The following is a 12,541-nucleotide window of genomic DNA, read 5'->3' on the forward strand; positions in this document are numbered from 1 at the left end:
CTCAAACATAAATCGAAAGCAAATGCTCTAACCACCACGCTGAAAGCAGATCATTTGTCGATAAGATTCAGAAAGAGTAAAGGCAGGTCTGACCAGTAGAATGCCAGTTCCAACTGAATGGCCCACCAAAACAGGTTGCCATCCAGTCTGGGTTTTAAGACATTCATCTCACTTACTATATGTGATTAATATTTGTTTGTGAATAATACATATATCTTAAAAAAACCACCTTTAAAAAAAGGTTATTTCAATGTTTTAGAGGAAAAGTCCTGATCTTTGTTTGAATACTTACAACACGTACTATTTTTGTCAAGTTACTTTTATAGACTAACAAACATACATTAACATCCATCACTACCTATATCGCTATAGAAAATCTTTTTGTCAAAAAATTCCTCTTTTTTTACTGTAAACAGACAGAAATCAACTGAAGCCCGTGTTAGAGATAAGATCGTTTTTTATACGGTTCATTTTAAATACACTGAAGTTATGGCCCATGATAGAGTAGAATGGCATAATAAATTCGTGTAGCCGACCCCAATCAGTGGGGATAAGGCTTAGATGATGATGCTGATGTTTTAGATACTAGGAATTATATGGTCCCACTTGTTTGCTTACATAGGATTTGTTGAACAGTATATGTGGGGCCCACAGTCTGGTGGTCCAAGCTTTAGATCTCGCAGGACTTGTCATGGATGTATGATGCTCCAGAAGTCTTCTAGATCAAAAGATGTCAACACTTATGGTGGCTTGCAAATTGACAGTTACAAGAAAAATAAATAAATACATCAATGGCCCAAATTCAACAGGGAAGTGTCAAATATTGAATGCTTAGAATCTTTCAATATGGGAGATCTGCTGAGGATCAGATGGTATGTAATCATGTGCATCACCAAGACATGGACCCCACGTGCATGTAATCATCATATGTATTAAAAGAAATACACATTTGCTCTTATGCAACCTATAATGCCTCCCTATCCATAATGGTATTATTTATTTTTCTATTCCCTTTCTTGGTGGAAAGCAGTGTTATTTGTGGAAAAAAGAGGCTGCGTCTTCGTTGAGAAATTACAAAGAAATTAACATAATAAAAGCAAAGAAATGAAATCATTCGACCATTCAAGTTATGATGTTTCTAATCTTGTGGGACCATCTTGCAAAAAAAAAAAAATGTGAGGCCCATTTTCTGTCTTTTCCCCTTCTTTTTCCATTTGATGTTTTTCCTAAATATAATGGCCATTACTGGTAAAAACTGGCTACCTGTTATATGCTCACAATGCCATTTTCCCAAAACGTTGGCTAAAACTCTGATTATTTCCTCAATACTCAAAAAGACTTGTTAAGGCAATACATTCATTCTACAGTTCTAATGACTAGGACTAACAAAAGCAGTACAGTTCACAAAAATGTTTCCAAAGAAGATATGTAACCGATACCACATTGGCTATGTGAGAGCAGGTTCTAGCTAGAGAATGCATGCAAAACTTATGCTAGAGGACATTTCCCCAGTCGAAATTTAAAGGGGAGGCTTAAACAATAACATTTTCTACAAGAGCAAAGATACCTGGGTAAAGGCTGAAGTTTTTTCATTCTTTGAAATCATCCTTGTCATCTGCTGGAATTGGCATGTTCCTCCAAAAAACAGCAAGTGCACTCCCACCAAGCTGTAAAAGGGAAATGTTTTAAAGGCCCAGTAAGAAATCAAGCACAAGGTGGCCAGCGAGCAAATTTGAGTGATCAATAAGAGTAAAGAGTCATACCGCCATGCACACAACGCTGACAGCAGAAGGAACAGCAACAAGCGGGTTGGTGAAGTGCTTTTGAGCAAGTAAAAACCCAAGTGCGGAACTCTGCCATAGACCAAAAAAAAAGGAAGAAGATATTATGCATGTCATAGAAGCACTCTTATTGATTAGTCATGCACTTGAATCTGGCATAGAGTGGCACAGCTGTACAAGTGGGGCTGAAAAACGTTAAAGCTTCAATTGGTGCACAAGTGAATTGAATTGCAAATATTCATTTGAATCACGAGAAAATGGCAAAAAACATTTATTATGTGTTCTAGTATTTATTTTTAAATATTATGTATCCTAGTATTCATACGGCCGAACCAATGAAGTAATACACCAAATTACAAATTGTGAGTGCATTTCTTTCAAGTCCAACTTGACAGTAACATAATTGCTGTTTGGAGCCCACACCCCAATATGAATGCTAAGGAAATCGCAATTTGGTTATTTCTACTCTATTCCACTAGTAATTGCAATTCAGTTTGATACTGCACCCAAACATACTAACTAAAACCTTTAAAAAAAATTTAAAAAAAAAAAAAAAAAAAACACTAACAGAATGCTAGAAAGACTGAAAGGCATTAGACTTGGTAAAACTAAAATTAATAGAACGGTCAAGAGGGTTCAAGTAAAAACCATAAAGCTTAATGTGACTGGCATGTTGCAAATGGTACACTCAAATCTGCATCTGAGTCCAGGATTCTGAGAAATGGAGTGTCATATCCCCATACACGTGTTTATGTACGTATTAGTATTCATGTATTTATGTACATATCAGCATCCATATCCAGTGTTCGAGTTGTCGGTATCGCTACAAGTTTCGCTGGCCAGAGATAAAGATATAATATCGTTATCGCCGATAATATCGCCGATAACCGGAAATGCAGGAAAAAATGGGGAAATATGGAGAAAATGATGAAATTTTTCTGTGAAACTTCAGGACATACATGAATACACATATTTACAGATTCAGGAATAAAAAAATTGCAAAAAAAATACATTACATAATAAATTTTCATTTAATGGGACAAAAAAAGCATGCGATGCCATAAAAAATCACTTTAATAACAACTAAAATGAGTTTATATATTACAAATGAAGCTGGCATACAGAAATTAAGACATGCAAAAGTGAATGAATTCAAAGATGTCAAATCAAGGATGGATTGGATTATCCAATTAGTGTGGTTTTTTGCATAATAGAGATGTATGTCACAAATCCACTCCTACCATCTGTTTTGAAAGGCCACAATAGGATAATGTTCTAAAAGTTAGGCAGATCCAAAAATCTGGTGGTGGGCCATACCACTGTTTTTAATGGTGGGCATTTAATCACCACTGTTTCCCTTAGTGTGGTCCACCTGAGATGCAAATCTGTCTCATTTTGGACTCATGCCTTAAAATTATCTATCAAAATAAATGGACGACGTTGATAAAATATTTATCATTATGATGGCCCCACAGAGCATCGACCCATCAATCCAAAGATACAAAAAAGTGACACATGCGCACCATATAAATCAGTATGCTTATCGTACTGAGTCAACTATGTGGGGCCCATTGTGATTTATGTATTTTATCCACCCCATCCATTCATTTTACAAGATAATTTTAAGGCTTGATCCCAAAGATGAAGCATATTCAATGCTCAAATGGACCACACCACAGGAAACAATGTGAATTGAACATGCCTACCGTTGAAAAATCATTAGGGGCCACAAAAGTTTTGGATCCATGTCATTTTTGTATTTTAACTTCATCTATCTCTGTGTGATCTTATGAACAACTTGGATGACAAATAAATACCACTGTGGGCCATAGCTCTTAGGAAGGTTTCAACTTGGATGACAAATAAATCTCCTTGGTCTAGCATGATGTTTATATACATTCAAACAATTCATGGTCCCCTTCCTGCTGGGATGAATTGAAAATAATAATAATAATCTATTTTTAAAAATCAATTTAGAGTATAATCTAAAAAATGAAGCAGATTCAAATCTTTGGTGGACCTTCACATGAGAAACAGTGGTGATAGGCCATTAAAACCTTCTCATGGATTACAGAAGTTTTGGACCAACCTAATATTTATTCTTTTTTATATAAAGGTTTACGAGACCTTAGGTTGGATGACAAATAAACATTACAAAAACATAAAAACATTAATGTAGGCTCAAAGAAGTTTTTAATGGTGGAGGTTCAACCAACACTCTTTCTTAAAATATGGCCTAGCTTAGATATCAATCTATTTCATTTTTTGGGCTAGTGTCTTATAATAATCTGAAAAAACCTATGGACGGCGTGCATAAAAAATAAATATATCAATGTGGGCCCATCGTGAGAGACGCATCACTGTTTGTAAAGCCCCGTAATTGCACCGAGTTCATTCTCTAAAAGGGGGCTTTCGTCTTGGTTGGTGTACAAGTATCTGGGTGTACTGACGTCAGCAAGTTCTATGAGTCCCATCATGAGGTGTGTGTTATATCCAAACCGTCCATTCATTTTATGAGCTCGTATTAAGGCTTGAGCTGAAAAATAAGATAGATATAAAGATCAAGTGGATCACACCGCAGAAAGCAGTGGGGGATTGAATGTATACCATTGAAACCTTTTTTGGGGTCACATAAGTTTTGGATCAATATTATGTATTTTTCCTCTTAATCTAGGTATTTTTGACCTTATGAACAGATTTAATTGAAAATAAACTTTATGGTGGGCCCTACGAATGTTTTAACGGTGAAAATCATTAACCACTGCTATTTCTGGTGTGGTCCATTTGAGATTAGGTTATGATTTATTTTTTGATTCATGCTCTAAAATGAATTTGAAAAATGAATGAACGGTATGGATGTAATAAATACATCAATTTGGGGCCCATTTAATTTTGATAACCTTTAAACCGTTCATACAACTCGGAGCTCGAGGAGCTTCAGCACTCGTCATCGCATGACACGTACCCATGCGGATGTGGATTAGATACTGACAGGTTGAATCGCGAGTCCGCCATGGAAGTGACGTCACCAAGTTATGTGGGCCCCACTATAATGTATGTGTTGTATCCACACCATCCATCCATTTTGAGATATCATTTTAGGGCAGGAGCCAATGAATGAGGGAGATAAAAATCTGTACCGGACCCCGCCACAGAAAGCAGTGGGGAGAGTGCCCACCGTTGAAATTATCCTACGGCCCACCATAATGTTTATTTGAAATCCAACCCATTCAAAAGTTAAAAAATACATGAAATAAGGGAAAACATAAATATAAGCTTGATCTAAACCTTTTGTGGCCTTCAGAAGTTTTTAATGGTGGACGTCACTGTTCCCACAGTTTTCTGTGCTGGGGCCCACTGGATCATTGGATTTAACTCATTCTTTGGATATTGCCCTAAAATGATCTCTCCAAATGGATGGAAGGCGTGGATACAAAACATACATCATGATGGGGCCCACGGAACTTAGTGACGTCACTCAGTAGCTAGTCTAGCTACTCAACCTGTCAGTAGCTAATCCGCGCCCCTTTCGTCTCATCTTCACCGAAAGGGCTTCCATCGTTTTTTCCGCCTAAAAAAAAATTCCGATTATCTTTCCCGAAATTTCTCTCGTTTTTCAAATCGCAACCCAAATCCCCTTCAACCTCGTCGAAATTGGGTTTCTTTCGAACCTATTCTTTTCAAAGAAAAAAAAGAAGAGATTTCTTACCTCTGAAAATCCGGCGCTATCAACCGTGGTTGGCCCACCAAATCCATCCGAAAGCCACTCCCGCGGGCAGATTTTGAGAAAAAAATGGTAAGAGATTTTTTTTTCTATATCTGTTTTGTTTTTTTTTTAAATAGGGAGAGTTGTCGCTGATAATTATTTTTTTCCCAATAAAATCGAAAATATCGCTGATATTTCGTCGACATTAGGAAGAGAAACGAATTTTTGGTGTTTCGGTGTCGCCGGTCCAGCGACACCGATAATATCGGCAATATTATCGATTTTTCGTCGACAATGGAAACACTGTCCATATCTAGGTCTCACAGTTCAAGATATAGCATCTTCTGCACTTAGCATCCTATATACAATTAAGTCACTATGCATATAGCCAATCCCAAAAAAAGAAAAGAAAAGAAACAGAACTAATATGCATTCATGACCATTAACCATTATGCAAAATACATAGAAAAGACGTGAATACAGAAAGACGCTACCTGCATCCCGCATTCTATGGAAATGGTGCGGGAGGTGGATTCACCAAATGATGATAATCTCGAAAACCAATAACCAAGAGCAAATGCAACAGCATGCAGGAGAGCTACAGGAACTATTAGTTGTGCCCCTTGAGCCTTTAAGACTTCTGAAACTTGTCCAATCTTTCCAACAAGTATAAACCCAAGTAAGATTTCAGATTACATAAAAAGCTATTGTGAGTTTGCCACCGATTTGATGAACTAGATCCATGGAGAGCCAATATAGAATAAAGAAATAAGGATCCTGCACTGCACCACAACATATAGTTTGTTGCACTTATAACTCTGTACATGTGGGGCCATGTTCTGGCCGTCCAGACCATTCATCTAATGCTCACTATGGAATGGAGATGCCTAAAAGGCCTCCTTGATTGTAAGATCCTAACTCTATATATATATATATATATATATATATATATATATATATATATATATATATATATATATATATATATATATATATATATATATATATATATATATATGATCCATTTTTCATTGAAAATGGATCAATGCATTATTTATTTCCACTGCCTGTGTCACTGATCAAATGACTTGGATCTTAAAATATGGGAGATTTTTTGGGACATCTCTCATCAATAATGGCCCTGATCAGAACAACAACCTAGACCACTGAAACAAGGCTCCCACATCCATGGAATCCTGGGCAGCAGCTAACTGTACATTCGTTTTAGCAGAGGATCCTATAATTCCTCGTGACAATAAACCCCATCCTCTACAAAATGACTGACAAAAATATTTGAATACTTACAGGACTTGCACAGAGAAGGCTTGTCAGAATAACCCCAATCAATGGCGTGAGCATGATTATTCTCTTGGTAAATTTTGGGAAATATTCATGTGCTAAAACTGGCATAGAAACCCAACTTGATTAGTACTTGCATCCCAATGCAGCCATGCTTCTGCATCAGAAGACATGGATCTTGATATGCAGCGGAATGCTGAAACGGGGTTTATTAAAATAGCTTTTAATTACCACCAACAACTGTAGGCACCAAAACAACCCGAAAAGTGCTGATGGCTAGTCCCTGAAATAGAAATTACAATTTTGAATGTCAGTCAGTATGCTGGAGGACGGTGCCCAGGACTAAATGGAACAATAACATTTACAAAAGGGTTTTTGCTAATGTCCCTACCTTCATGGGGATGTTAGCAATGCCTCCATACCGTTTAAATGCCACAAGGGTTGACCTATGGCCAATCGGAACCATTCATTCATTCATTCATACAACTAGGAGCAAGCCATGATGCAAGAATAACACCGATTAGAATATCGTAACCCTTTAAATGAGGCCACTTTGTTACAATCATCCATTGTTTACAAGCAATAAAACACATGGTTAGAATCATCAAACGAAAGTGTTGGTTTAGAATGGTAAGAAATACAAAGTGGGATCTATCTAGTTGATGTTTCAAGATGATGATTGGACCTATTTTGTTTCTTGAGTAAATCTTGATTGTCCATTTTCATACAATTGATCGGAATCTTATGATCATCCGATTGGCATGATTTTTGCACCATGGCTTGCTCCTAGTTGTATGAATGAACGAATGATTCAGATCGATAATTGGTCACCCCATGTGCCATTCAAAAGGTTTGGGGACATTGCTAACATCCCCATGAAGTTTTGGACATTAGCAAAACCCTTACACAAAAATGATTAGCTTGCACACATGGTGCATGCCAAGAATGTTTGACATGGTCACTACATAAGCTTCAATTTCTCTTTCTTTTCCCCCCTTCTATTTTAGTATTATTTTGTGGTATGTGTGTTTCTTGTTATCTAGGTCAGATTGGGAACTGATATCCACACTCTTGTTCTATCCAAACACCCTCTATTTCCACTTTTGGCATCATAGTATACAATTTTGTATTATTCTAATACCATAAGTAGAAAGAAATGGTGTAACTATCAAAAACATGAGGTGCATATGTCATTCCCAGCAAGTTTTTGCAACTGTTATGCCTTCATGAACTAAAATTCATAAAAATATATCTTTTAGTATTGTTATATAATTATAAAGATGTCCTAGGGGCCATTCAGATGCTTACAAAGTTGTCTACTGCACATGTTGTCTTGAATAAACCATACAGGTCATGCAATGTTGGACTACCTGTATAGTACCCTGTTGATCAAGCACCTAGAACAGGGAGTGGTGGAACATTGGAGGAGCTTAAGAATGTAGGTGACACAAGTAGCATTATGGTGCATGTGCCCACTGATTGACATGTGGCATATGTGAGGGACTTGAAGATTGATGGTAGCACGTGCATGCTTAAACACGGTTAGTTGCACATAGAACATTTGGCAAACGTGATGCATGCGCATGAAACATTATGTTCCTACATGTACCATACAAGGCTTTTGGCATGTATAACCCATCCAACCCTTGTAGCAAGCATAGACTATCCTTGCTTAACGGTCATATTTTGAGCACATGTTGTACTTGTTTTCCTCTTTTTGTGTGCGAAAGGGAGCTTCACAAACTACTTACACGGTCTCTAGCCGATATAGCTTGTGAGGTACCCACTTTGTGATCATCCAAACAGCGACTTAGTTTGTCAAGTTTTTTAGGGTCTCCAAGTTAGACACCTAATACCTTGTGAGTCGGCCATGTTAAACATAGACACTTGTACAACTTTCAAAGTTACATGACTTCAAAGCACTCGAAATCAAGGACTATCTATCAAAGCATCACTTATCAAGAAATGTGTATGATCTTACCGCTGCATCAACTGGAACAAGCTGACCCGCGAGTATCTTTGTAAGGAGAGGTGTCATAATAATGGCACCAATGGTTGAACAACTGGAAAATACCATGCAAGTAGAATGGCTATCTGTTAGTAATTTATACATGATGTTATAATCAGGAATCATTTATAGGCAGTACAGAGTCCATCAGTTAAAGCATTGGTGTGCACAAGTATACCATAGGCAGGGCTGTCAATGGGAACCCAGACCCGCAGGTGTACCTGATGGACCCAACCCGATTTTAACAGATCCAGGGCCAATTTCTCAGACCTGTTTAGTAGTCGGGTTGGGTTTGGGTCTGCCATTTGGATCCGGTAAAAAACCAGGTCTAGTTGGGTCCTGGTCCCCCATCTTGGATCTGATTAAAATCGGGTCTAGTTAATTTTAATAGTAGTATTATATATTTTAGGTATATTTATTAATTGTTCTAGCAACTTAGTGAGGCTTCCCAAGCCACAACACCTCTCATGTGTAGCACATGTGTGTAATCTAGTCTATCCATTCAAGTCGGCCAACCACATGAATGCCTGTATTTGACATGGGCACAATCCGAACCCCACTCAAAACCGAGGTCCAAAGGCCCGATGGGTACCCAATAGTTCCCAAAATCCAATCGGATCTGGGTCTGGGTCCTAAAAAAAAAGAAAAAGGATGGGGACCAAAATGGACCCAACCCAACGAGACTCGATCCCCTTTAGATACCTCCATGGTTCACAGAAATTAACTTCAGAACTGTGAGATGAAGAAACTGATGTCTGGATAATAATCCCAAGGATTTGTAGGGTGCTAGCCTCAGAAAATGTATAGTTTACTGAGATGTGAATTCATTGCATATGTGGCCCTGTTTTGGCAACCCGGGCTACCAGAACTGATATCCCCACCCCCAATTTGAAATCCTAGCCATCTGATACTTGGTCACATTCTAGACTGTTGCTGTTTTTCTTCTTGTCTTATATGAATTTCACTGATCGAATGGTTAGGACATTCAACTGGGGAAATTCTTTTGGCACTCCACCATCCAGGCTCTGGATCAAAGAACCATGGGCTCCACATGCACTAAATCCCACGCGTCAGAAAACAGTATGTTAGCTGGGGCCCAAACCCTTTAATTCCCCAATAAGCAATTAATCTTCTAATGCGTCCTTCTGGTGCATAGAAACAAAGAGAATTAAATTCCCTGCTATTGGACGTATTAACTTCTTTACACAATGAAGTCCCAAAAGCATTCAACCCAGAATAAAATGAAAGCAGATGTATCTCCATGGCCCTTAAAAAATTCCACTTCTTTCTATCATACTGACAGTGTTAACAACTGAATGGAAGTGGCCGGAAAACAATGGCAGTGCTAATGAGTGAATTGAAGCTGCAGAAAACATAGAGTCGATGAACTGTAGTTTCAAGCTGATGAAGATGACGAAGCTAGATGGCAAAGATTCCACTGGTAGTTCACCACCATTTTCAAAATGGTGGTGAGTTGTACTCGCATACAGCACACATGTACGGCCATTCGGATCATCAAACTTGTGGGGCACATGTGGAGGGAGAGCCGCAAGAGAATTACACTGAATGGGCAATTCAAGGCAATCCGTCTGATAGCTATCAAATGGATGGTTAAAAGCAAAATAGTCAGTGGTCCAAATACAACAGGAATAATCAAATTGGTGCCTACCATCTCTTATGTGTGATTTTTGGGTTATGGTCCATCTACAATAAGATCAGCAGTTTGGGTTGTCTTGATTTCCATAATGCACACCATTTTTGAAATAGTGGTGAACTATCATTGCTGTCTAGCACAAGATGGATATATACTGTCTAGCATAGGACTTAGGTATACAATCATAGAAATGGCCAGAACTTAACATGATAACAAAGAACTTGTTCAATGTTGTACTAGCAGGAAAATATAGAAATTACATAGAATGGAAACTTTGAATACAACTCATTAGCAGAATATTCCAATATATATTTTAGGGAAATGATCTAGTGGACTGTATGGTAGCCTTAGCATAGCAGTGGGACCCATGGGATAAATCCAAGGGTTTATTAATTCAAAAATTAAAGCAAATTCAAATATTAGATGTTAACCATTACTGAAGGGAGTTAATATTCCTTTTTGCATTAGTATACAGGAGCAATGCTTAAGTTGCATGTTCACATGAGAAAGACCAAGGGCTTTGTGCCCTTCACAAATGTGAAAAATCAAGAATATTATTCATCAGGTGAGGCCAATCATGCACATGCCTTGGCCCAAAAATTAGGTCCAACTAGTCATCAGGTAGGCCACAAGTATATCTAGAATATGGGCCATGAGCCAGTTTGTTTTAACCTTCCATTTCTTTTTTGCGTGGCCCACTTAATGAGCAGATCGACCTGATTTTTGGGTCAAGAAAATGGGACCCACCTGCTGAGCATCTTGAATTTCAGCCAGTGACCTGTGTAGCCATATGTCAGAGGTGAAAGTGCACTCACTTGAGTTCATTTAGCACCCTTTGATCATTTGCCACTCACATGCTACCGTGTTACACTTACACACGTGTGCAAGATCCGAGCAGCTCCACAGGTGCTCTTACTGTGTAGCTGCCTTGACTGGAAAATTCAGTCATTTGACAATCATATGGACCAAACATTTGCAAAATAAATGGAAGATTAAGAGAAATTGGCTAGTGTTGCACATTTACACATTTACATGCGGCCCACTCATGACTATCTTAGCCTAACCTTTAACATAAAGACATTTGGTAGGTGGGGCCTGTCTAATTATCGTCTTGGATCATGTCACTCTAGTGCAATTAGCCTTAGCCTTCACTGCTAGGGTCTTTGGTTACCTATACCTCAAGGAGGATTGAAGAGGTACTTGCATCATGCATGCCAATGAGGAACACCCATATGAGGTCTGGGGCATTGGTTAAGTGGGTCATGAACATGTCGCATCTCATAAATCATGCCTTGTCAACCATTTAGTGGGTGAAACTCACAATGAAAAGATGGTCAGTTGGAGAGTTTTTTTTTTTTTGAAAAGCCAGTTGGAAATAAAATCACCGATGGCCTAGATTAAATTTACAGAGGTGACCCACATGATTAATGGACTGGCCTAGATTGGGACAAACTACATTCAATGTTTGTTCACAGACGATACACAATTAAGCTCTAGCACAAATGTGCCGCATGGGTATGTGTGCAGCGGTGCACATCTTCATTCCCTCCTTGCGCCAAGCATTCTTCTTCACACCTCTCACATGGACTTTTTTTTTTTTTCATTAGAAAATTCAAAGTGACTCATGGTGAAACTGAATTTGGAGGTAAAAAAATCACACTGAAAGGAACTTCATGATCCATTCACATGAACACAAGGGACACACACAGTATACATGCATTTTTATCTTAATCTGTAGAAATCTTGGGCCCCACTATAGATGGGTTATAAAAGAAAATTCACATTAAAGATATCAAATGGACTATTGGTAGACATCCAGTGGTGGTTCAGACAAAGATAGTCAACAATCTAAATTCAACAAAACCATGTCAATGGATCAGAGGTTAAAATGTCCAATCAGTCTAATTTAATAGCTACGAACCATCTAGACTGTGGCCCACAACTTGGATGCTTTCAGTATCGTTATATGTATAACACTTGTAATATAGCTGAGTGGATGTGAATGGATCTCAAACTCTTGCAACATATCAAATAACTCCTCTTGCAGAGAGAAGCATGACTGTTGGACTGAGCATTTATAGCTTGGAGAGAGA

General features: G+C 38.2%; 1 protein-coding gene across 5 annotated transcripts in view; it reads right to left on the reverse strand.

Annotated features, from left to right (window-relative positions):
- Positions 1-439: 439 nt before the first annotated feature.
- The window catches only part of LOC131255367 (sodium/pyruvate cotransporter BASS2, chloroplastic), a 34,080-nt gene continuing 21,978 nt past the window's right edge, over positions 440-12,541 (reverse strand). The window contains exons 8-14 of one of the 5 annotated variants that reach the window (XM_058256074.1): positions 8,768-8,849; positions 7,018-7,069; positions 6,793-6,890; positions 5,982-6,143; positions 1,764-1,853; positions 1,568-1,667; positions 440-715 (exon numbers count right to left, since the gene is read on the reverse strand). In XM_058256074.1, the coding sequence (XP_058112057.1) occupies positions 1,590-1,667; positions 1,764-1,853; positions 5,982-6,143; positions 6,793-6,890; positions 7,018-7,069; positions 8,768-8,849 (562 nt within the window). In that variant the 3' untranslated portion in view covers positions 440-715; positions 1,568-1,589. The other 4 variants (XM_058256082.1, XM_058256067.1, XM_058256063.1 and 1 more) reach the window with 4 other exon arrangements.

Source organism: Magnolia sinica, chromosome 1, assembly GCF_029962835.1.
Source record: "Magnolia sinica isolate HGM2019 chromosome 1, MsV1, whole genome shotgun sequence".
Taxonomy (NCBI): domain Eukaryota; kingdom Viridiplantae; phylum Streptophyta; class Magnoliopsida; order Magnoliales; family Magnoliaceae; genus Magnolia; species Magnolia sinica.